The sequence below is a fragment of the Balaenoptera ricei genome, chromosome 4, assembly GCF_028023285.1.
Source record: "Balaenoptera ricei isolate mBalRic1 chromosome 4, mBalRic1.hap2, whole genome shotgun sequence".
NCBI classification, from domain to species: Eukaryota; Metazoa; Chordata; class Mammalia; order Artiodactyla; family Balaenopteridae; genus Balaenoptera; species Balaenoptera ricei.
Genome location: NC_082642.1, coordinates 146,478,025 through 146,500,836, shown reverse-complemented (window position 1 = coordinate 146,500,836; position 22,812 = coordinate 146,478,025). Strand labels below are relative to the sequence as shown.

General features: G+C 37.7%; 1 protein-coding gene across 9 annotated transcripts in view; it reads left to right on the top strand.

Annotated features, from left to right (window-relative positions):
- Window positions 1-22,812, top strand: part of GRIK1 (glutamate ionotropic receptor kainate type subunit 1) — a 421,293-nt gene that overhangs the window by 281,590 nt on the left and 116,891 nt on the right. For all 9 annotated transcript variants that reach the window (XM_059922251.1, XM_059922250.1, XM_059922247.1 and 6 more), the window contains 3 exons: window positions 10,287-10,340; window positions 13,612-13,785; window positions 22,531-22,674. In XM_059922251.1, coding sequence (XP_059778234.1) covers window positions 10,287-10,340; window positions 13,612-13,785; window positions 22,531-22,674 — 372 coding nt within the window. The remainder of the gene's footprint in view (window positions 1-10,286; window positions 10,341-13,611; window positions 13,786-22,530; window positions 22,675-22,812) is intronic.

Below are 22,812 nucleotides of genomic sequence, written 5' to 3'. Positions count from 1 at the left end.
AGTTTGTTTGGATTGTAAGGAGCAGTTCATAGATATGAGTATGTTATTAATATACACAAGAATTAATTGACCTCTATGAATAATCAAAAATTTACTGAAAGGGTTTGCAATTTGTTTGTATTCTTAGTGTACAAGATGCCCTTCCGGGGATGCTCTAAAACCTCCAGTGAGTAGATTTGGAAAAGGACTTAGATTTGTTTCAATCCGAATTGAGAGGTAATAAAAATCACATATATGCCTCAGAAATGCTCTAATGCTTAATTCCAGCTACATCAAAATTTGGCTGTAATAGGCAATAAGAGAAATTATCTTTGCAAGAGAAGTGGGGGTAATTTAAAAGGAATCACATAAGGAATTTGAAGATGTGTATAACAAAAAGCATGTCTTAAGCCTGTAGCAGGATCAGTGATCCTCAGCTCTATTCAAAATTTTGAGGATGTCTGTGCCCCTCGGTGTCACTTTCTCAGGGGAAAAGATCCATAGCTTCTATCTGATTCTCTAAAGAAGGCTGAAGACTGAAGTAGGTTAAAAATCACTTCATTATGTTAACCATACCTGCTTCTTCAACTTTTCATAAATGCAAGATTTTACCAAAAAGATCCCTCCACCCTACCTTCCCCATGACTGTTAGCCACATCCTTTCTGTTATAAGCATGATCCTGTAAGATCTAAATTTCACCATTTATTCAGTTGACATGTATTGGCTGTTTTCTATGTGCTAAAGACTGTGCCAGGGTAAAGGGAGAATAAAGTGCTATGAAAAACTTCAGTGTATTGAATGAGGTTATTTAGTAGAGGACTTAGTTATTTGTTCTTTGCTGCATCTGTAAAATGGGAATGTCATAGCCCATAGCTCATGCTGTTATGAGAAAAGTTAAATGTGACAATGCCTATAAGGCACTAAGCAGCCCACCACTGATGCATGAAGTATCCCACATGTTACGGATTAGCATCATCAGTATTATTAGTGATATGGTATCTAGGCAAAACTACAAGAGTGATACAGTGCTTCCCAATCCTAACTCTATCACTGTGTCACCTCCTCCACCATATCACAATAGTGGTTCCCAAACCTCCTTTCAGTTTGAATTACCAAGTCTCCCAACCTTATGAGGATCTCATCTGATGTCATTCAATCTCCATGCCAGACTTAACATATTGCTTCTTCCTCCTCATCCTTCCTCCCACCAACCAGAAATACCATTCGATTACTCAAGCCAGAAACCTGGGAATCTCCTTGACTCTCCCTCACCTTTCTTATTTATTAGTTACCGAATATTGTAGATTCTGCCTTCTAACTATATTTCAGATTCTACCTCCTTTTCTCCATCACTTTCATCATCTTCCTCCTGTGCTAGAACAATTGATCTCTCCGTCACAAGTCCCCTCCCTCTCCTTTTCTCCACCCAGCCTCCATGTGGCCTCAAAAACTGTTCATTTTAAATAAAATATCTGATCTTACCCCTCTCAAGTTTGAAATTCCTGAGTGCCCGCCCCACCCCCTTATTGCCTTAAGTATAAAGCCCGCATTGTTTAGCATGTCATGCAAAGCCCTAAGCACCTTGTGTCCACTGCCATTATAACATCAAGCACACAAAAATATCTATTATTATGTGTATCACACAATTTTAACAATTGCATTACAATTTTTTTTACAAACTATCCTTTCCTTTTTTTTTTTTTAAGTAGTACTTTTTTTTTTAACTTTTCTGAAGATTTAAATTTATTTATTTATTTATCTATTTATTTATTTATTTTTGGCTGTGTTGGGTCTTCGTTGCGGTGCACGGACCTCTCACTGAGATGCCCCTCCCTTCCCGTTGCGGAGCATGGGCTTCAGGCGCGCTGGCCTCAGCAGCTGCAGCGTGCAGGCTCAGCAGTTGTGGCGTAGGCGCCCAGTTGCTCTGCAGCACGTGGGATCCTCCCGGACCAGGGCTCAAACCCGTGTCCCCTGCATTGGCAGGCGGACTCCCAACCACTGTGCCACTGGGGAAGTCCCAAACTATCTTTTCTTCATGAAAGCTGACCCCATTAAAGAGACTGAAGTTCCTCCTGAAAGATCACTAAAGGGATTTAAAATTAGAATCTAATTAATTCTAATATCTAAAGAGATGTTGTAATAGAAGAGCTATGTAGGTCTGAATTCCTGACAGAAGGAGGAGAAGTGAGTGAGGCTCCTCATAATACCTGCAGCATCATCCATGGTACAACCTTTTATAATGGGGTCCAGCTCTCTGAACAAGAATAGAGGGGCAACTTATCAAGCTCTCTTGGCTTGATGGATTCATTCCTTAAGATAAATTCCTGTCCTTCTAACTTTGTCCTTCTAACTTTGCTCTCACTAAAGAACCATACGTTTTTATTTGAGTTCTCAAAGTACAGAAGGACTTTGTACAAATTACTGACTTTCCTCCCACATATACCTCCTATTATAAATATAGCACAAAGAGCCCAGGATTGAAATCAAACCTGGGCTCAAGTACTATAACTATACTCACATCTATAAATTGAGGATAACACTTCCTCCCCAACAGTAGATAAAGAACCTATCACAGCAGTGGACATGTTGTAGCACTCATCAAATAATAGTTTTGATCATTATTGTTATGCCTTTAAAATATGAGTTTGGTTAATATAAATCAGTGGTTCTCAGCTCTGGCTGTATGTAAGTATCACCTGGAGAGTCTTGGTATCACAGATACCAATGCCTAGAACCTAGACCAAATAAATCAGAATATTTAGGGATAGGGTACAGGCATGGGTGTTTTTAAAGAGTTCTTTGGACATACTAATGCACTGAGAAACACTGATAAAAATAATAGTTTTCTAAGCCTGATAGCTACTAGATAAATTGACAAAATAAAGTCATCTAAAAAGCCAAAAAACTGAGAAACAGGACCCAAATTATGATAACTTTATTGTGCTACAGAGATATCATGAGACCAACAAGACCACCATTTAGTGACTACATGACTAATCTCTCCCTCAAAAGGTTACCCTCAGGCAAATTTGAGGTATAGTTTTTATTACCACCGTTATGAAAGAAGCTTATTGCAAAAAGATTACAGTGTATGCAACATATTCTCTGCTAAATTTCCAACTTCAAGATTCGTTCAGTTCTTTGCTGTTAAAACTTTTCTTCTACTATAGTCTTTCTTATATCTCATATTTCCACCAATTTCCCTTGGATGTTGCAGAGAGTTTTTTTCTTTGGGTTCATGTAATCCTCCAAAAGCTCCACTCTCTCCTATTTGCCAGGTTGCCTATTTCATTCTGCTAGGGGAAATCTTTTTTTTTCCTGCTCTGTTGTCAGGAGACTGTACTCCCTAAATAGCATAATCTCTTCTGCTGTGTACCTGGATGATGCCATGTGGCTCTTCTAGTAGGTTTATCTTCTGAGGCTAAACTAAACCCCATTGGGCTCCACTCCATTTATTAATATCTATTAGTATCAGCTTCCCTTCTTCTTCTGACCATACCTCTAGAGAGAGAAGCTTATAAATGAATTAAGACTGAAAGACACTCTCAAATAGTGCAGCTATTCCATTCACCAACACTATGTGGAATACTCTTTGCTTTCCTTTGATTTCACTTGGAGGCAGGAGGAAAGTGGTCTGGGTTTGTAAGTGGCATAGCACTATCTTCAAATGGAAGGAAAACCCTAGACTCTTTGTGGGTAGCTGTATCTGTGTACATGCATGTGGTTAGTATATGTGTGTGAATGGAGGGGCACAAAGAAATTTAGAAAGTTTTCAACTTCAAACAAGTCATTTTTCCTCTTGATACATGCTCTTGATAGCAATACACCAAAATTGTGCAATCTCATAGGCCATAATCCCAGAAAGATGAGCAAATGAGGAGCATTGGTTTCATATTCTGCTGTAACAAATTATCATAAATGTAGTGGCTTAAACAATAAAAATTTACTCTTTTACAATTCTGGAGGTCAGAAGTCTAAAATCAAGCTGTTGACAGGGCTATTTTCCTTCTGGAGGATTCAGGGAATATCTAATTCCTTGTCTTTTCCAGCTTCTAGAAGCTGTCCTCATTCCTTGGCTTGTGGTCCCACATCACACTGCCTTTCATTCCCTCTCTTTCCATCTTCACATCACCTCCTCTGCCTTCTGACCATCTGCTTCCATCTTATAAGAACCCTTGTGATTACACTGGGCCCACCTGGATAATCCAGAGTAATTTCCCATAAACTAAGATCCTTAACTTAATCACATCTGCAAAGTTCTTCTGCCATGTAAGGTAACATATTAGCATATTCTGGAAATTAGGATGTGGACATTTTTAAGGGGCCATTATTCATCCTACTCCATAAGGATATGGGTAGTTTTCTACATGTCAGGGTTTTCAGGGGTCCAATGCTATTTTCCATACATTCCACTGTTACCTTTGTAGATATAAGTTACAGTCATTCAGTATTGTATGAGTGTCTTTTTTTGCATCAGTAAAGACTGATCTAAAGGCCTAATTTACCTAGCTTGTTCTACTGGTGACCAACGTTAAAAACTACGTTGCCAAAGGAGCATTCTGCTCAGAGGAGAGTGCAATTGCAGCCCGTAGTACCAAAGTTGGCAGGTGAGAAAGAGCTACATCCTAGAGCTCAAACCTTCTTCTTAAAACTGCTTCTCTGAGACTTGATATTATTCAACTGGTTTCCTGAAGATTTTTTTTATGCTGAAATAACTTATTTCTATCTTGAGGTAAAAATATTATTTTAGCCACATTGTACGTCACACATTTGGAAGTTGTTCACTTGAAATTATTGACTAGAAATCATGTCTGATGGTTTAGAATTTATTTTGATATTGAGAAAGCTATAAAAGGAGCAATACACTTTAGGTTAGTCAATATACACTTCTAAGACACCTATTTTTCAATGGAAAGATGCAGTAATAAAACCCCTTATGAATATTATAAGAATCCCTCAAAAATGCTTAGGAGCACTCCAGGTTCCATTTTAAGTTTCTGCTACTATGATAGCAGCATTATGCCAATTATTTGTGATGTATGAATTGCTTTTAGCAATGGATGCTGAGAGTTTGTGGAGAATTGCTGTCTCCATAGCTCTGCATTGCCTTCAGGAAAATGATCCTGTTGAAATGTGACATAGGTGTCTTTATACCAGGACATGTTATGCGAAGATTTTTCTCAGAGAATTTCCAAGTGTCTTATAGACCAACTCTGTCACCAACCATAGGAATTAGACTCTACAAACTCTCTTCATCTAGACTTGGATGAGGGTTCTCAAGACAAACTAAACTATGGTCTTTGTGATGCTCAGGCTGTATGTGATACCTCTACTCATCTAAATCCAAAATACCGTCTTTGCAAAGAACAACAGAGCTAGACCAGGAAGAGTCAATACTATTGTGAACAAGGCCATGAGAGTTCTATTGTAAAAACTCCAGAGAACAGCTGGGCAAAAGTGGAGCCATCATAGTTAATGAACAACAACTGTGCTTCAGAGAACCTTGATAACAGTGGGGTCATTAGAGTTGTCCTTCCAAGAGTCAACTGTCAATGAGTTATTTATTTTTTTTTTAGCATGCTTATTAGAGTATAATTGCATTACAATGGTGTGTTAGTTTCTGCTGTACAACAAAGTGAATCAGCTATATGTATACATATATCTCCATATCCCCTCCCTCTAGCATCTCCCTCCCACCCTCCCTATCCCACTCCACTAGGTGGTCACAAAGCACCGAGCTGATCTCCCTGTGCTATGCAGCTGCTTCCCACTAGCTATCTATTTTACATTTGATAGTGTATATATGTCCATGCCACTCTCTCACTTCGTCCCAGCTTCCCCTTCCCCCTCCCCGTGTCCTCAAGTCCATTCTCAAAACTGAGTTATTTGTAGTGAGGTGGATGGACCTAGAGTCTGTCATACAGACTGAAGTCAGTCAGAAAGAGAAAAACAAATACCATATGATAACACATATACATGGAATCTAAAAATAAAATGGTTCTGATGAACCTAGGGGCAAGACAGGAATAAAGATGTCAATGAGTTTTATTCTGCTTTCTGATGATTCATTTTGACTACAAAAGAAAGAAAACAGTAATTATTTTCTAGCCACTGAAACAATAGAATAGTCTGTGGCATTTCTATAATAGCATAATACAGAGAAAGCCTTCACGTAGGTGTCAGCCTCTCTTCCCCTCACTCGTTTAAGGACTGTGTTATCTAGATAGAAAGGAATGTCATACGTATGCAGAGTATGTAGGACTTTTAGTATTTTGGTATTGTTCTCTGTATTAGCCAGGGTTCTCCAGAGAAACAGAACCCATAGGAAATATATATGAAGAGATTTATTATGAAGAATTGATTCACTTAACTATGGAGACTGAGAAGGCCCACAGTCTGCCATGTGCAAGCTAGAGACCGAGAAAGGCTGTGGTGTAATTACAGTCTGAAACTATAGGCCTGAAAATCAGAAGAGTCAGTGGTGAAAATCTCAGTCAAAGGGCAGGAGAACGCCAAAGTCCCAGCTCAGGCAGTCAGGCAGGAAGGAAAAGGGGTGAATTCCTTCTTCCTCTGCCTTTTTATTCTAATCAAACTCTCAGTGGATTGGATGATGCCCACCATATTGGGAAGAGTCATCTGCTTTCTCAAAAGTTTATTTCATCTGGAAACAGCCTCACAGACACACCCAGAAATAACGTTTAATCTGGGCACCCCTTGGCCCAGTCAAGTTGACACATAAAATGAACCATCACCATCTACAAGAACTTTTGAGTTCTTATCATTGATTCTGCAAGGACATAGAATATGATTAACTATGAGTGGTATTTTGTTGGAGGCCTTTTTTGTTACCCTAACCCAACCCAGCTATATAAGATCTGAATAGTTCATCTCTCTTTATGGAAAAAAAAATTATGCCGCTTCTCCCAACCAGGATAATTTATTCATGTTATATCTTTATTATACAAAGAACTGAAGCAGCCTAGAAAAATACATTTGAAAAAAGTCATAAATATTTTTTAAGAAAGGGATGAAGTTGGTACCAAGGGAAAAATTAAAGAAAAACATAAAACTGAATGGCATTAGCACATAGAATATATATCCTATGTTCCTGAGTAGTTGCTAATGGAGGACCCACAACTTTGACCCTAAAGTCTCTAGTAATCAAAAGAAAGTCATGACATACCTTACAGTATTTATGAAACATATAATTGTATTTATTCAGAAATACAAAAACAAAAACAAAAAATTGGCTTGTCTGGCACTGATAATCATGGTAGTCACCTGTCAGGGTGAGTGAGATCTCTGGAGGGTGACATATGTCAGTATCTTTCCCACTTCCTTGACCAAAACCAGTGCATGGCTCCACCCAAGCGCAAGGGGCCAGGAAATGCAATTCTATCACATTGGAAAATTGGAACTGGCACTAAGGAAATCCACCCTATGGGTCTTCCAAAATCAAGAAGACTAATAGGTATTAAATACATCCCTACTATAGATATAAAATTCTATTGAAAGGGCTAGGTTTTTACAGTCTATCAATCTGTCAATAATATGGTTTCAAGGGGATATTTAATAAGAATAATTCTGTTAGGAAACAACTATTATTAAAATATTGGTGGAAGCAATTAAGGGGAATGTGCCGTCAGTACAAATAGTATTGACAGACACGTTTATTACTTATTAGTGTGTGTGATGTGATGTGATGTGTTTTGCACCATTAAAAATGATTTAAATAGAGCCAAAACTAGTTCCTAGTAATACTGTCTTGGTAAAGTGTACAGTGCCTAAGTCAGTGCCTCCTGGTCAATCCAGCAAAATACAGTAAAAAAATTCAGACAAGGTGGTGTTTGTTAGGAAAAAGTCAGTTTTGCAAAGAACCATTTAAAAATCCCCATATCATGATTACAGTATTTGAAAAACTGACATTTATCTTGATATGACATTTCCGTAATCCCTTAATGACTTTTAGCTGAAATACCAACACACAGAGAGAAAATCGTGGTGTGAATGCTATAAAGTATAAAGTATACTACCATTTGACAACAGAGCAGTCAGTCCCAATCAGTCTACAAACCATTATAAAGAGCTTTGGTGCTATTGGCATTATTTCTATCTAAACACTTCTCATTCACCCATGTCCTAGAGAGTCCACAAAATTGACAGCTCAGTGATCCATGACTATACTTGTTTCTTAATTTTCATTTCTAGGAAATTCAAGGGAAGAACCAGGAAGCACTGACCCAGGCACTAGGTAGGAAAGTCAAGAATGGGGATTTTTCTAGTATATCAAATAAAAAGTGTATCTGGAAGACCCAAGGATTCTTTCTGCAACAGAAGCAGGTCCATTAGCTATTTATTCACTGCATCTGTGTAACTCTTTTCTAACATTAAGAGACATATCAAATGAATATTTGCTTCCAGAAATTATAAATAATAATAATAATAATAATTAGTTGAGTGGTTGCTTTAAAAAAAAAGCCTATACTCTCAATTGGTGATCAAATGCCCCCACAATAAAGTTTAAAAAGAAAAATTAGCCCATGTGAAAAGCTGGAAACTCAGGTGCCTTTGTGTTTTTTCAGAAACAATACTTTAAACCTCAGTGTCCAGGTCTATATCTTGACATAAAACTTTCCAGTTCCCTTTCAAGAGATAGTCTTGGCTGCAATTATACTAACAACCTAAATGAAAATTTGAATTCCTGACTGACCCCAGCAGGTTAGCTCTTTATGCTCCAGTGATATAAGAGGCCAGCTAATAAGACCTCACCAAGCATGACTTTAAATGTTATTGATGGCCCTAAAGCAATCCTACCCTTTTAAAAATCCTATTGTGCACCTGGTCTTGTTATCACCATAGGAGTGACTTACATACTGTGGGCTTATGATTCACAGAGAGAGTTTCCTGTCATTTGTCTTACCTTCATGACATTACAATTTCACCAAATATTCCTCTGGTTTCCATGTTAGCAGAGAGGGCATAAGACGTGTCAGATCTGTGCTCGTGTATGTTACATGCCATCTCCAAATACCCTCTCCATTTTTTATCCCCTTTCATGTAAAATCATTCTAGTTTACATATCTTAGACACCTTATAAAAGCTCCAATAACTTGTGTTGCTTTTCTGAAGAACTTTTCAATCCATCTCTTCAACTGAAGTTATGAAAGTCTTTGTTCCTTAATGCAAACGGACATGTTTTCTATAGACCAGTGATTTTCCGCCACTGCTGTGAAATATAGAAGCTCCACTCTCAGAAATTCTAATTCTGGATGTCTCTGGGATGGAGCCTAAGAATATCTGATTTTAAAACTTCCAGAGGGGATTCTCATTTGCGTCCAGAATATATCAGTGTTGTGGGGAAAACTGTCTTGAAAGTTTCATTTCTAAGTCTTCTCCATCCATTTCTATGCAAATACCAAAAAGACAACACTCAAACAGTCCTTTGTGACCTGCGCCAAGGAAGGTGATACTCTTGATTTAGAAGATTGATGACAATATCTTATCTCCAAAGCATTTGCAACTGTTTCTTCTCAGTGGACACCATTTTCAGGAATCCAAAAATAAGATCACAGTTTTAAGAAACTACCTCTACCTAGAACCCCTGTCCTTTCTGTCTACCTCCAGGTAGACACAGGATGTTTGGAACTGTCAGGATCCCAATTAGGTAACAGACTCAGAATTAAGAGGCAGTGAGAATAGGTATAAAAACAGTCCCCATCCTTCTATCTATAAACAATCCTCTTTTCCCCTACTCACTCTATGGGATAAGATAGGAAAGGGGTAGAAAGAAGAGTTTCAGAGATACACATATTTATAAATCCTCATTTAAATATATCTACATTTCAGTATTGCCAATTCAACATTTAATGAGTTTTATTGAGTTTAATGAGTTTTATTCTGAGGCATTATTATAAGTACTAAAGCTAAGGAGATCAATAAAATATATATCTAAGCATGGGATTACTCAGAAACCCAGGGAGAAGGAAAGGCAAAACTCTGTGTCATTACGGGCAACTCCAGATATAAAATTTGTTGAGCATAAACTATTTTTAAATTTGATCATCAGACCAATTACTTCCATGAAGGTCAAACATAGCATACTGAAAGTGCATTGGATGGAGGTCAGTGGCCTGGATCCTAGCTCCACATCCATCATTGGTTTGTCTCAGGTTTCTGATCTACTGAGTCTATGGATTTCTAAAGTCCCTTCCTATTCTATGTCTCCAAGCTATTGCAGTCAACCTACTAATTATCTATTTCTTATTATAATTCTGTTTCTGATTCTTCCCTTATTTCTCTTTTGCAGATCCTGTTCATGGGCATGATGACTGAGTACTATCATTACTTTTTCACAACCCTGGTAAGCGTATCTGGTGGAAATGTATTCCACACTATAAAAAAAAATCTTCAGTTATTTTTAAATCAGCCCCACCAGTGTCAAGGCAGGTTATTGTCATGGAGATTTGTTTTACTTTCCTAAGAACCCTCTAAATCCAGAAATGCTGAACAGCAGGTGTCTTCCTCCCTTCCTTCCTTTCTTTCTTTCTTTCTTTCTTTCTTTCTTTCTTTCTTTCTTTCTTTCTTTCTTTCTTTCTTCTTTCTTTCCTTCCTTCCTTCCTTCCTTCCTTCCTTCCTTCTTTCCTTCCTTCCTTCTTTCCTTCCTTCCTTTCCTCTTCCTTCCTTCCTTTCTTTCTTTCTTTCTTTTTTCTTCCTTCCTTTCTTTCTTTCTTTCTTTCTTTCTTTCTTTCTTTCTTTCTTTCTTTCTTTTTCTTTTCTTAACTAGCATCAATGCAAGTGCACCCAGAAAGGAATTAAAATGAAGCTTTCATTAAATAGAAACTGACAAAGTACAAACTATTAATAAAGAAGAATCATCTACATTTTCTATATACATTAGAGGGCACACCGAAGAGTATCTTGGCATTCTTTGATCTGATGTGATTTCACCACCTGTGTCCAGTGGATAGCTGGGTTGGCCAAGGTTCACCTGTCAGGTGTTTTGAAGACCATCAAGATAAAGAGCTTGGGAGATGCTTTCCACATTGAACATTTTTCATCATAAGAAAAATCATGGCTGTAAGCTGGAGAAATTCAAAAGAAACTATACAACTTTAAATTTTGACAGATTATCAGATCAAGGGAGAATGATTTAGGCAGTTAACAAATCAAAATGATGTGATAGCTCTCGCCATACACACACACACACACGCAATACACCCCTCCCAACACACATACTCCACTCTTTTACGTGAGAAGAAAACACAGGGCCAACCTCCATTTCTAACCTATAAAAGTGTGTCGACTAAAATCTACCCAGATTTTGGGAGATTCAGTAAGAGTATCATTTTACCAAATAAAACTGGCAAGGCAGGCTAGTACGTTAGGGAAATCAAAGTTTGGAACAAGGATCAGGCAGCTACCATACACATACTTCTAGAAGTAGTAAATTCCATCCCTAACTCAAGTATCTCTAAGAGCATGAAGGGCTGCAGAGGATGCCGTGAGACAAATGCTTTGGAGCAGTTGTCAAAATTATCACTGCTCCTGAGCTGGGAGCTAGGTAGTGGGATGCAGGGCAGAAATTTCTGAACTAAAGTTTCCGTGGTCTTTCCTCCTTCATTGACATCCTGATCAGGTCTTCTGTCAGAACAGTTGAGGGAGACCCTGAGAACTGGGAAGTATCTTACTCTGATCACAAATATGGTCCTTTCCTCATCACCATGAACACGTAGGTCTTACTCAAGATGAGATTGCCATCTGCCTTAGAACTTCACATCATTCCCAGGTGTACACAACAATTGAGTTGGTTTCGTTGAAATATGAGAAAAATATAAACAAAGAAACCTAAGAAGGTTGGTCTTCAATGGAAGGACAAACCAGTTGCCCTCACACTCTTGCTTTCCTCATCCTCCGCTAACAAGGGGATGTTGAAAATTGGACCTCAAACTTTCCATATTGTATATTGCATAGAAACAATTTGGAAACCAAGCTAATTTTGCACATGCTTAATGTATCCATTTTAGCACATTGTATTTTTGTACTGTTGAATTAATAAGGGATTCAATATGCATCCTGGAAGTTTCTGTATGAACCCCCTGTATCTTGAGTAACTTTCCTTCTATTCATTGAGTATGCTAAAGGAATCATTCTTCCTTGGGTCTTACTCTTTAAATTTGTTTCTTTAAACAATTCTCTTTGGTTTTATCTGCATTCTGCCATGCTTTGCTTTTATATTCCTACCACTCTTGCTCATGAGTATTAATGAAACTTAAAGAAAAAATTAGTTAGTGCAAGGGAAATAAATATAATCATTTAAAAGGCAGTATACTTTTTCTTACATGAGCGAGTTCAGAGATGCATTCTTATGGTTCTACAGTCTAATCCAAAGTTATCTTGGGAAGAATTAGTGATGTAGAAAAGAGTTATTCAAAAGAATAAATCTATATGCATCTTCTGCACATAAACATCATGGAGTGTTTCTGAAGCTACTTCTCTTTAGTAACCACTATCATCACAAATAATGTACTGTTTTGTATTGTTCTTTCATAAAGCAGTTACATTGGTAAGAAATTTTCATGGAAGTTTTTTTCTTTTATTAACTGTTAAATGCTATTTTGAAAGTTTGGTTTATTCTTAAATGTGAGATATTTTAATGACATGTTTTAGTGTCTAACATTTCTTTACAGGAAAAAGTTGAAATTATCACTTGTTTATTTTAAATATGAGTCAACATAAACTTCTGGTTTACACTCAGCTTCACCTGTAATGGAAAATACTAGGGTGGGTTCAAGTTTTTTCCCTGCAACATTATCTAAAAGGGAACAAATACTACTGTTAAGATACTCACATCAACACAACCATAGGCTCCAGTTTATTCTCTGAAGAGAACACTTTGGTTCTTATTCTGAGCTTGTGAAAATGTTAACTCTTTCTACTTTTATCATTTTTAATATTGCTCAGGACTTATTTGCCCCAGGCATTCTTTATTCTCTCATTATATGGGACATGGGTTATTTTCAGTGAGCAAGGGAATGGTGTTTTTTTTTGCTGAGAGTTATCTTTCTGTCAAATGTATATGCAAGTTCCAAACTTCATCTCCTTTGCAATATTCAAGGCAGCCTGGGGCAGCAAGTTATGAGGGAGAAGGGTGGTACTGCCACTGACAAGTGGATCATTCTCAGGCCAGTCACATCACGACTCAGAACCGCAGTTTCCTCATCTAGAAAATAAAAGCAATGAATCAAATGGACACAAAGATCCCTTTCAACTCCCCAAAGACTATATCCTAGGAACAGACTTCTCTAGCTTCTCAGAATGTCACATCCTGTGCCCAAGGGCATACTAATTATTGGCAGCTAAATTCTTGTTCTTGGTTTATACCAACTTTAACACTATTGTAAAAAAAAAAAAAAAAAAAAGGATGAAAATGAAAACTGATTACTGCCTTAGAGTTTGTCAGGCAGCATGCAAGTGAAAAACAAGAGGAAATGTTCTTTTATAGAACCAGTGTGATGATGGCTGCCATTCTTGTTTTAATCATTTGTTGCTTCTGCAATCATTAGTTCTCTTTTGCCTAAAGAGCACAGAAAATGTTAACTCTTTCTACTTTTATCATTTTTAATACTGCGCAGGACTTATTTGCTTTAGATCTGGAACTCTATAGGTACAGTGGTGTAAATATGACCGGGTTTCGGCTGCTTAATATTGACAATCCTCACGTGTCATCCATCATTGAGAAGTGGTCCATGGAGAGACTTCAGGCCCCACCCAGGCCCGAGACTGGCCTTTTGGATGGCACGATGACAGTAAGTAGTTTTAAAATAAAATCATTTGAGATAATGTTTGACTTCCTTAGGGGTTAGGTTAAGAATCTCATATGCTTTTCATAGTGAGAGGAAAAAGTGTTATAACCTGTGCTTTGACTTGTATGAGAAGAGGAGAAAACATTTTATGTACAGTAAGTCCCCTACATATGAACGAGTTCCATTCCAAGAGCACGTTCGTAAGTCCAATTCGTTCATAAGTCCAACAAAGTTCGCCTTCCTACCCAGCTAACACAATCGGCTATATAATACTGTACTATAATAGATTTATAATACTTTTCACAGAAATAATACCTAGAAAACAAACAAACAAAAAATAAAGGAAACATTTTTAACCTTACAGTACAGTACCTTGAAATGTACAGTAGTACAGTACAACAGCTGGCATACAGGAGCTGGCATCGAGTGAACAGGCAAGAAGAGTTATTGACTGGAGATGGGAGAGGAGGTGGGAGATAGGAGAGGAGGTGGGAGATGGTAGAGCTGAAAGATCATCAGCAATAGGAGACGGAGGGCAAACTGCAATTTCACTCATGCCTGACGTTGATGAAACACACATTTGCATCTTTGAAAGTTCGCAACTTGAAGGTTCATATGTAGGGGACTTACTATTTTGAAAGCCTGTGCATGGCTACTATCAAAAACTGCTGTTTTCAGCTTCCTGAGAGTAATAGCCTCAGGTAAAAAAGTTAACAGGAGTAGCCATCACTGTCAGCCAAATGGAGACAAAGCATAAACAAAAGCAAGGGTAAGTGGGGAGAGGGTTGTCCCTGGGAATGTGACCTTGGGAAGGAGGGAGGGAAAGAGGAGGAGCAAGCTGCATATAAAGGTTCTGCAGAACTAGCTTGCCTTCCTCGCTTCTGCTACATCTCAGCAAGCAGAAGCACATGTGGGAAAATCTGGATGTCCATAGAGTTGGTGTGTTCACATTCTAACCGTCCTGGGTACATGGAGGTACACCTCTGCAGACACTGACAGTGCTTTATACCAGCCATATGTCGCTCTTGAAGCAGATGCCAAGCCTGCCTCCTAAGGAGAGACAGGTACACTGCTGAACAGATAAATTGCAAACTGCCTCATCAGAGAGCTTCTCACTAACATCATTTGTCTCTTGTTGTCAAATGCACCTACTCTTGCTTTATTCTCTAATGAAGCTCCCCGTGTGATGGAAGAAAACTGAAGGAAAAAAAAAAAAATATTTCTGTGCCGGAACAGTGTCATCCAAAGGAAAAGATATTGGGAATGTGGGCAGGTAATAGCATTTTAAATTGGCATAGTATTTCATTCTCTGTTCCCGTCATCGGGAGAAACACTATTGCTTTTATGATGCAATTTACCGATAACTGAAAGGTATCATCACACAGAGAAATAAACTTCGGATTACTCTTCTTTTTCTACCTTTTCTAAATGAGGTGCAAATGACAAAAAAGAATAAATGAATGAATGAAGTGGTTCTGGAGGATCCCATGTTCAAGGTTTCTGTTTTTTAAACCTGAAATAACTCAAAATACACAAAGAGATCTGAAAGACAATGATAGAAAGCATTTTGGTACAAATGAGTCTTAGGATGATTTGAAACATTGCTTTGAATAAGAATAAGTAGAGAATATCCAGGGAAATACTAGACTTCTGAAAAGGAAGAAGAAAAGCTAAAGAAAGAGAGAGAAAAGGAGGGAGAGGGAGAGAGTGAGAGAGAGAGAGAGAGAGAGAGAGAAAGAGAGAGAGAAAGAGAGAGAGAGGTGCTAATTTTTGTGGGGTTTTTTCCTGCTGGATTTATAATTCCAGTGTGTTCAAATATGGTTCAAAATCTTCTGCCCACACCCCAACCCCACCTCCCAAACAAGATCTCTATCACAGGATGAGATTTTTACCTGTGCTTGGCATGTATGACTAAAAGAGTTATAGTTTGGAGCTATATTAACACAGATTGTGGATTCGAGACAAACATTAAATATTCATCACAAGTATGGCTTAATGTAGCAAAGAAGTGTCTGTTCCCTTCAATTATACTGAGCTGATACAACAGTTTGTACATATTGACTGAGACGAGGCAAACCACTGAATGAGAGAGATAGAGCCATTCCATTCTCACCCAATCAGGTCCAGGGGTCCTGCGGACAGGAAACATGGCAGAGCCAAGTCCCAGTGGATGAGAGATCCCATTCGGTCTAGAGTTTATCATTGTCTTTTCATCTGATCGGAGGGGTCTCTGTTATTATTGCTGTTATTGTTATTAAACTATAAAAAGGAAATGGGGATTTATTAGGACAGAAGAGGGTGGCTCACCAGATTGCTCTAAAATTGGGTACAGTAGCTATGTTAGAGCATGACATTATTAGTCAAAAAAAGTGGTAGCACTCAGTTGCCCACTAGTAGTCGGATCCCATCGTCATGCAGATAGAGCCTTGAAATTGATCCTGTGAAGCATAGTGTTGACCTTTATTTATCCAAAGAGTCCATTTTGCAGTTCACTGTTTCCTTTTGGCTTCTAGTAGAGGCGGCTAATTTGGGGATATAGAAACAGAGTCACAGAAAGGTTAAAGGACAAGTATAAGGGCATCCAATGGACTGATCATTGAGTCAAGATAGCACACCCCAAGTCCCCAGGCCCAGGCCCATTGCTAACAGGTCTTTGTTCTCAAATTGCCTCTGTACTCAAACTCTTTCTTCTCTACCTTAAAGTTAAAAAGTCCTTTGGTTTCAATTCCACTGGGCCTATATATCTCAGGTCCAGCATTCCATTCATTCTTGCGTCTCCAGGATTTGCTGCTTCCAGTGGCTAGAACCTTCCCCTATTCAGGTTTGCTCAAATGCTACCTCACCGGAGAGGCCTTCTATGAAACTGCTACCTAATATAGTAGTCCCCTTCCTGTTATTCCCCCTCCCCTAACCTGCTTTACTTTTCTCTGTAGCCCTTATGACAATATGTCATATTTATATTTGTTCGTTGTCATCCCCTACAACAACATAAACTCCATGAAGCTGGAGATTTTGTCTTTTCGTGTTCTGCTCTATTCCCAGCACTAGCTGGCACAAAGCAGATCTTCAATAAATATGTATTTAATAAAGGAATTAATGTACTAAATAAATATGAATTGAGGTCTACTAAGACTCAAGATATTTAATGAAAAATATTCATGTAGGCCTGAAATAATACTGCAAAAGTCCAAAGAGAGCTTCTATAAACGAGAAATGGACATGATTAGTAAAGAGAGAGATCATTCTAAAGTAATACTATTATTTCAAAAATTAACCATAGACTAACCACTATTAATATTTGAGTAATACCTTACTATAATAGAATTTCTTTCTCCTAAATCACACGCATTATCCCACCATTCTCCAAAGTGAATTCCCCTGTAGCCCTTTATAGTCATATTTTTCTGTGTGATGCATACATACACAGATGCGCATACGAATATATAATATAGGAATTTTTCTAACCTATGTATTTTTACTTTCCACCTGCTTATCTATTTTCCTCTTCAAGTTTTAACTATTAAGAATTTCTTAGAACGTCATACACTAAAAATATCCACAAAGAATATTACTATGTCAAAACACATCCAAACCTGAAAATAAGAAGAAGCAGACCATGTCTAAGTCCAAAAATTTTGACTTCAGATTTAAGAAACATAAATTTAATTAGAGAAAAAATATTGACTTTAAAAAACAGGGTTAAAATTGAGTTAATTAAGAAAACTGTTACTGAGTCAATAGAGTTCAAAAATAGTGAAACTCATTGCTTGAAAACATCTTGAGATATTAAAAAAATGTTTTATCAACCAAAATGTTAATTAACTTACTTGAAGTTTAGAGTGATTTTGTAAAATCTACTTCATTCCTTTTCTCTATGTTTAAATTTCTCTCAGCACTTGGGCTAATTTGATCTATTGGCTTTTGAGGATAGACTAGAGTAATGGAGTGGCCCATTCTCAGATGGATTCTTCTCTGATTTTGAACCTAAAATTGTGTCATGGAAACAACAAAACATCGATGTCATCTGCCTTCCCAGTCCTTCAAATGCATTCACAATGAGTAGTTAAGTCAGTACCCTTATCTTACATCTAAGTCTTTCCTATAATGATCCACAGAGAAGACCACTTTGAGTGTCCAACTTCAGTGTCCACTCTGAGTGTCCACTGTTACCCTTTTTTGAAAGACAATAGGCATTGAGATTCAGTAGAAAAAGCAAGATCTTTCCAGATAAGGAAAACCTAGTTTTTAGTCTTTGCTATATCCCTGAATAACTAAATAACCTAAATTATTTAGCCTTTCTGAGCCTCCTAGCTCATCTGTAAATCTCTATAATAATACTTTAGAGTGTTACTTTGCAAATTAAATTAGGTAACATATATAAAGCCTTTAGGACATAGAATTGAATTTACTTGACGATATCTGCGGTTTTGCCAATTTGTAGTCAATCAAAGAAGAACAAAAGACATTCTGAAATACAGAGGGAGAATTCTTATTCTGTCTTATTGAAGCCAGAATCCATTTATTTACAAGAGACACATTCCTCAGTTTGCACGTATAGCCCAAGGTGGCTTATTCCCTGGGACATGTATGACCTTGTATGACCAGTGGCATCACCCAGGTCTGCTTTCCAACTCCACATATAGTCCTCTTTCCCCTATTCCTGTCTTTCTCAAAAGCTGGCAAATACTCATTGAGGCTCACAATATGCCAACTTCTGGGCCAGTCCTCACTGGACACGCTGGAGCTGCAGTCCTAATTACTGAATTTCTAGATTGTGAGTACATGGTGATATCTTTGTTACCTTCCACCACCTGTTTCTAAACCCCAGCTCTCTCTTGAGTTGCTCTCCCCTACTTCCTGAGTGCTCACCACCTCTCTTAGCACTTTGGTTCCCTCAGAAGCATCCACTCCCACCAGCTTTTGCTCCCTAGCAGGGCTTGTGTAGGCAAAACACTAGTCCTCCCACCCTTATCAGAATCCTCATCACTTCAAGAGGCATGTCTCAGAAAAGAGGGAAAGCAGCTAATTCATACTAAGAGGCAAATTTCTGCTAGCTCTATGCTGTGGGTGAGATATTTGCATTGTAATAGAGGAAACTGTTAACACCATGTAAGAAAGGAACTTCAGGAAATGAGGGGGATGAGGTGTTATTTGAAAGTACTTCCCTCCTGGAGAACTGACTTGTCTATCCATATCAGGTTAGTGAGAATGTTTCTAAATTTGGAGAGAAAATGGGAAATCTATACTTTTTGCTCATTTGCTTTCCAAAGACTAGGTCTCCCTATCTCCTCTAGCTTTCTCCAACAACAGTTACATACCAGGCAGGCAGCAAAATGTGGAGACTCCATAGAGCCATATCATGTTTTTAGTCCTCATCCCTAAGGTGACATAGCATCTCATTGTTTTGTACTGGGGTCTCCAAGGCCACATTCAGATTTGATGATTTGCTAGGAGGACTCACAGAAATCAGAAAAGCTGTTATACTCACAGTTACAGTTTATTACAGTAAAAGGATACAAATTAAAATCAGCAAAGGAAAAAGTCACAAAGGACCAAGTCCAAAAGAAGCCATGCATGAGCTTCTAGTGGTCCTCTCCCACGACAGTTGCATTGACAGTGCTTTATTCTCAAAGCAAAGATGTGTGACAACATTATGAAGTGTTGCCACGAGGGAAGCTCATCTGAGCCTTGGTGTCCAGGGATTTTATGGGGAGGGTCAGTCACATAGGCATAGAGCATCTACATAGCTGACCTTAGTTGGTCTCCAGCCACTCCAGAGGTCAAACTGATATGGCACGGTCCAGAACCCCAAGTGAACAAAAACAGGCATTCACCATAAATCACACTGTTAATATAAATTATTTGCATTACCCAAGACCCCAGGGATACAAAGATACTCTGATCAGGCAGGATATTCTAAGGAGGTAATCTCCCAGAAGCCAGTCAAAGGCTAGTCCTTTCTTCAGAATGTGCAGAGATTGAGCATTCTGAGCCCTCTGAGTTAATCCTTTATTGCACATCATTGTAATAACCAAAACATTGTGCATTGTCAAGAAGCCCACTTTCAATATGCCTGTTTCATGATACATGTTGTTGCAAAAAGATTCTCTTACAGGCGTTGAGCACTGTGGTCTCTTCCAGGCTTTAGATGCAAATAAAATGTGAACACAAACATATTTGGAAGGATAACATTTGGAACACAAGCCAGTTTTTTTTATATTTACCTAAAATGACTTGAGAGTTTCTGTTTGGTAAGCAGGCCTCCAGCATAAAACTGAAAAGGGGAGGAAATTCAGTGGTAGTTCATTTGTGCTATAAAATACTTAAATATCTCCTCAATTTAAAAAAACATTTTATGACAAAAGGAAGCATAGTTTAAGAATAAATGGTTTTCTTCCTTGAATTTGGAAAGCACTGATCAGGCCTATAGTTTTGAACCTTGTTATTACCCGGCCCAGTGTAGAGACGACCTTGACAAAGAAAATTAAAATCCTAGTCTCTACGTTAAGTTTATGATAAAGTTAGATCATTGGAATTCCTCTCCTCACACTTCTCTATCAAATCAATCAGCCAGTTAGTGAATATATATACAAAAGTGTTTAAAAAAGTCATATTGCACTGCTCAAAAGGTCCAGGTCCCCATAGCATAGTGGTTAAGGGCATGAGCTCTGAAATCTAAACTTTCATCCTGAGATGGAATCTTCATTCCTTGTTTTACTGGCTACATAACTTTAGGAAAGTTATTAAAGTTGTTTCCTATATCTCCAAGCCTCAAATTCTCTGTCTGTAAAATGGGGACAATACCTACGTCAAAGGTTTAACTTCAGTAATTAAAGGAGATAACGTGTAAAATGCTTATAGTGCCTGGCATGTAGTTAATCATCAATGGATATTGACCACTGTTGACTTATTATTATAGTCATTAAATCACCAGACAAATAGTTGGTTTAGAAGCAGTTCAGCTTTGTGGTTGAGAGTATAAACTCTAACACCAACTTCCTGCATTTGAATCTTGGCTTTCCCACCACTAGTTTGGGGACAACATTTAACCTTGTGAATTCTTCATCCATAAAGGAGTAGAAGTTATGGTGAAGATTAAATGTTTGCAAAATATTTGAAATAGCACCTGACATATGAGTGCTCAATAAATGTCAGCTATTATGATAGATTACATTTTTAACAGTCTCATTCTGTCAATAGATTAGCCTTAGACTAGTCACTTAATTTCCCTGAACTTCAGTTTTCTGATCTATAAAATGGATTATATCAGTCTTGAACTGAAATGATCAGAATATTTTTAAGCTTTAACAATTATTACCATCACAACTTCTATATATCACTCATATTAAGTATGAGTGAAGCAATTAATCTTAGAAATACATCATAAAACCTTGGGATTATACGGTTCTCACAAAAGTGTATTTTATTTTAAGCATGAAATAACATTAATTCCTTCAGCAAACATTTATTAAACAACTTTTATGTGCCAAGAACTGTGCTAGCCACTAAAAAATGAAGTTGAGCACTTTTATCAAGAAAGAAATGTAAAAACAATAACTATAAATATACTATATAGAAAATGCAGTGATAGAGATTGCACAGGATAATAAGTATTCAAAGTAGAGATATTCTCTGGACTCAAAGATTAATAGAATGCAAGATGTAGTTCCCCTTATTTTCTCTTTCTACCTCCATCAAGACATGTTCAATAAATGTTGAATAAATATATGTTGAATAAATCAACTGATTTTGGAAAACGGCATGATAGTCTTCATTATAAGACCTAGATTCTTGGTTTAACTATCCAATTACCGGCTATATGTATGACCCTACACAAATCAATATACTGTCTAGAGGTCAATTTCCTACATAATAAATAGTTTAATCCATCTATTCTGCTTATTTTGCGGGGTTGTTGAGAATTTCAAATGAGCTAATATATTTGAAGTTGCTATGAAAATCCTCAAGTAAAATATGAAAGTATTATAAGATTTTATCCTTAAAGAAAACCACAGGGCAGTATATTTTATAAAATGCTGAGAGTATTATGTGAAATTTTGCAAATGAGAGAAATTTCATGAGGAGTTGAAAAATATGTCCATCTCCCCAAAGGAATGACTACTTATAATTTCTATCAGGAAAGTAAGTGCTAACAAGAGTACATACTTTCTGAGGAAGTTACACATGTCTGTTCTTCAGAAGGTCTCTTCAAATCTGCCATTGAATTTCACTCTATGACTACAACCTTCTTGACTCTGGTAAATGGAAGTGTCCTAACATGTGTATCCTTATCTGAAAATCACATGTTAATTTTACTCACAGCACTTTCTTTCTACCAAATATAAACAAGTAAATAGACTGATAGATAGGTAAATACTGAGAAACAGAATCCAATATTGAAATATTGAGCCTCTAACTCAATGTAGTTGATCTTAACACTGGGCTTAACATAAGACAGTCCAAAAATATTTGTTCCCTGAGTCAAGTCTTTTGTGGCTGATCCAAGTTCCGTTTCTTTTTTCTTTTTAAGAACTTAAAACAAAGCAGAGCCATGACTACAATTTTCTCTGGCATATGAGGTATTATTTTAGGGAAAAATAGCTATTGGAGAATGAAAGGTGTTCAGCTAGAGAATAAATGGCTGTTGAGATCAGAAAAATAGAAGATAAGGAAGCAGGCAGAGTGATTTCGCAGGTAAAGGAAGCTAAGCAAAGGTGAAATTGAAGATGTGTGTGTTTTCCTCCACAGACTGAAGCGGCTCTGATGTATGATGCTGTGTACGTGGTGGCCATTGCCTCCCACCGGGCTTCCCAGTTGACTGTCAGCTCCCTACAATGCCATCGACACAAGCCATGGCGCCTTGGACCCAGATTTATGAACCTGATCAAAGAGGCAAGTGATGCTTGTTCACAGTTCAGTTCTTCCTTTGGCTTAGCGCTGCTGGATTTGTCCATGTGGTGAGGTCCTTCCCATTTGGATCTGTTGGCATGATGTCTATAAGAGAGGAGAAGCCATCATTAACCAGTCTGC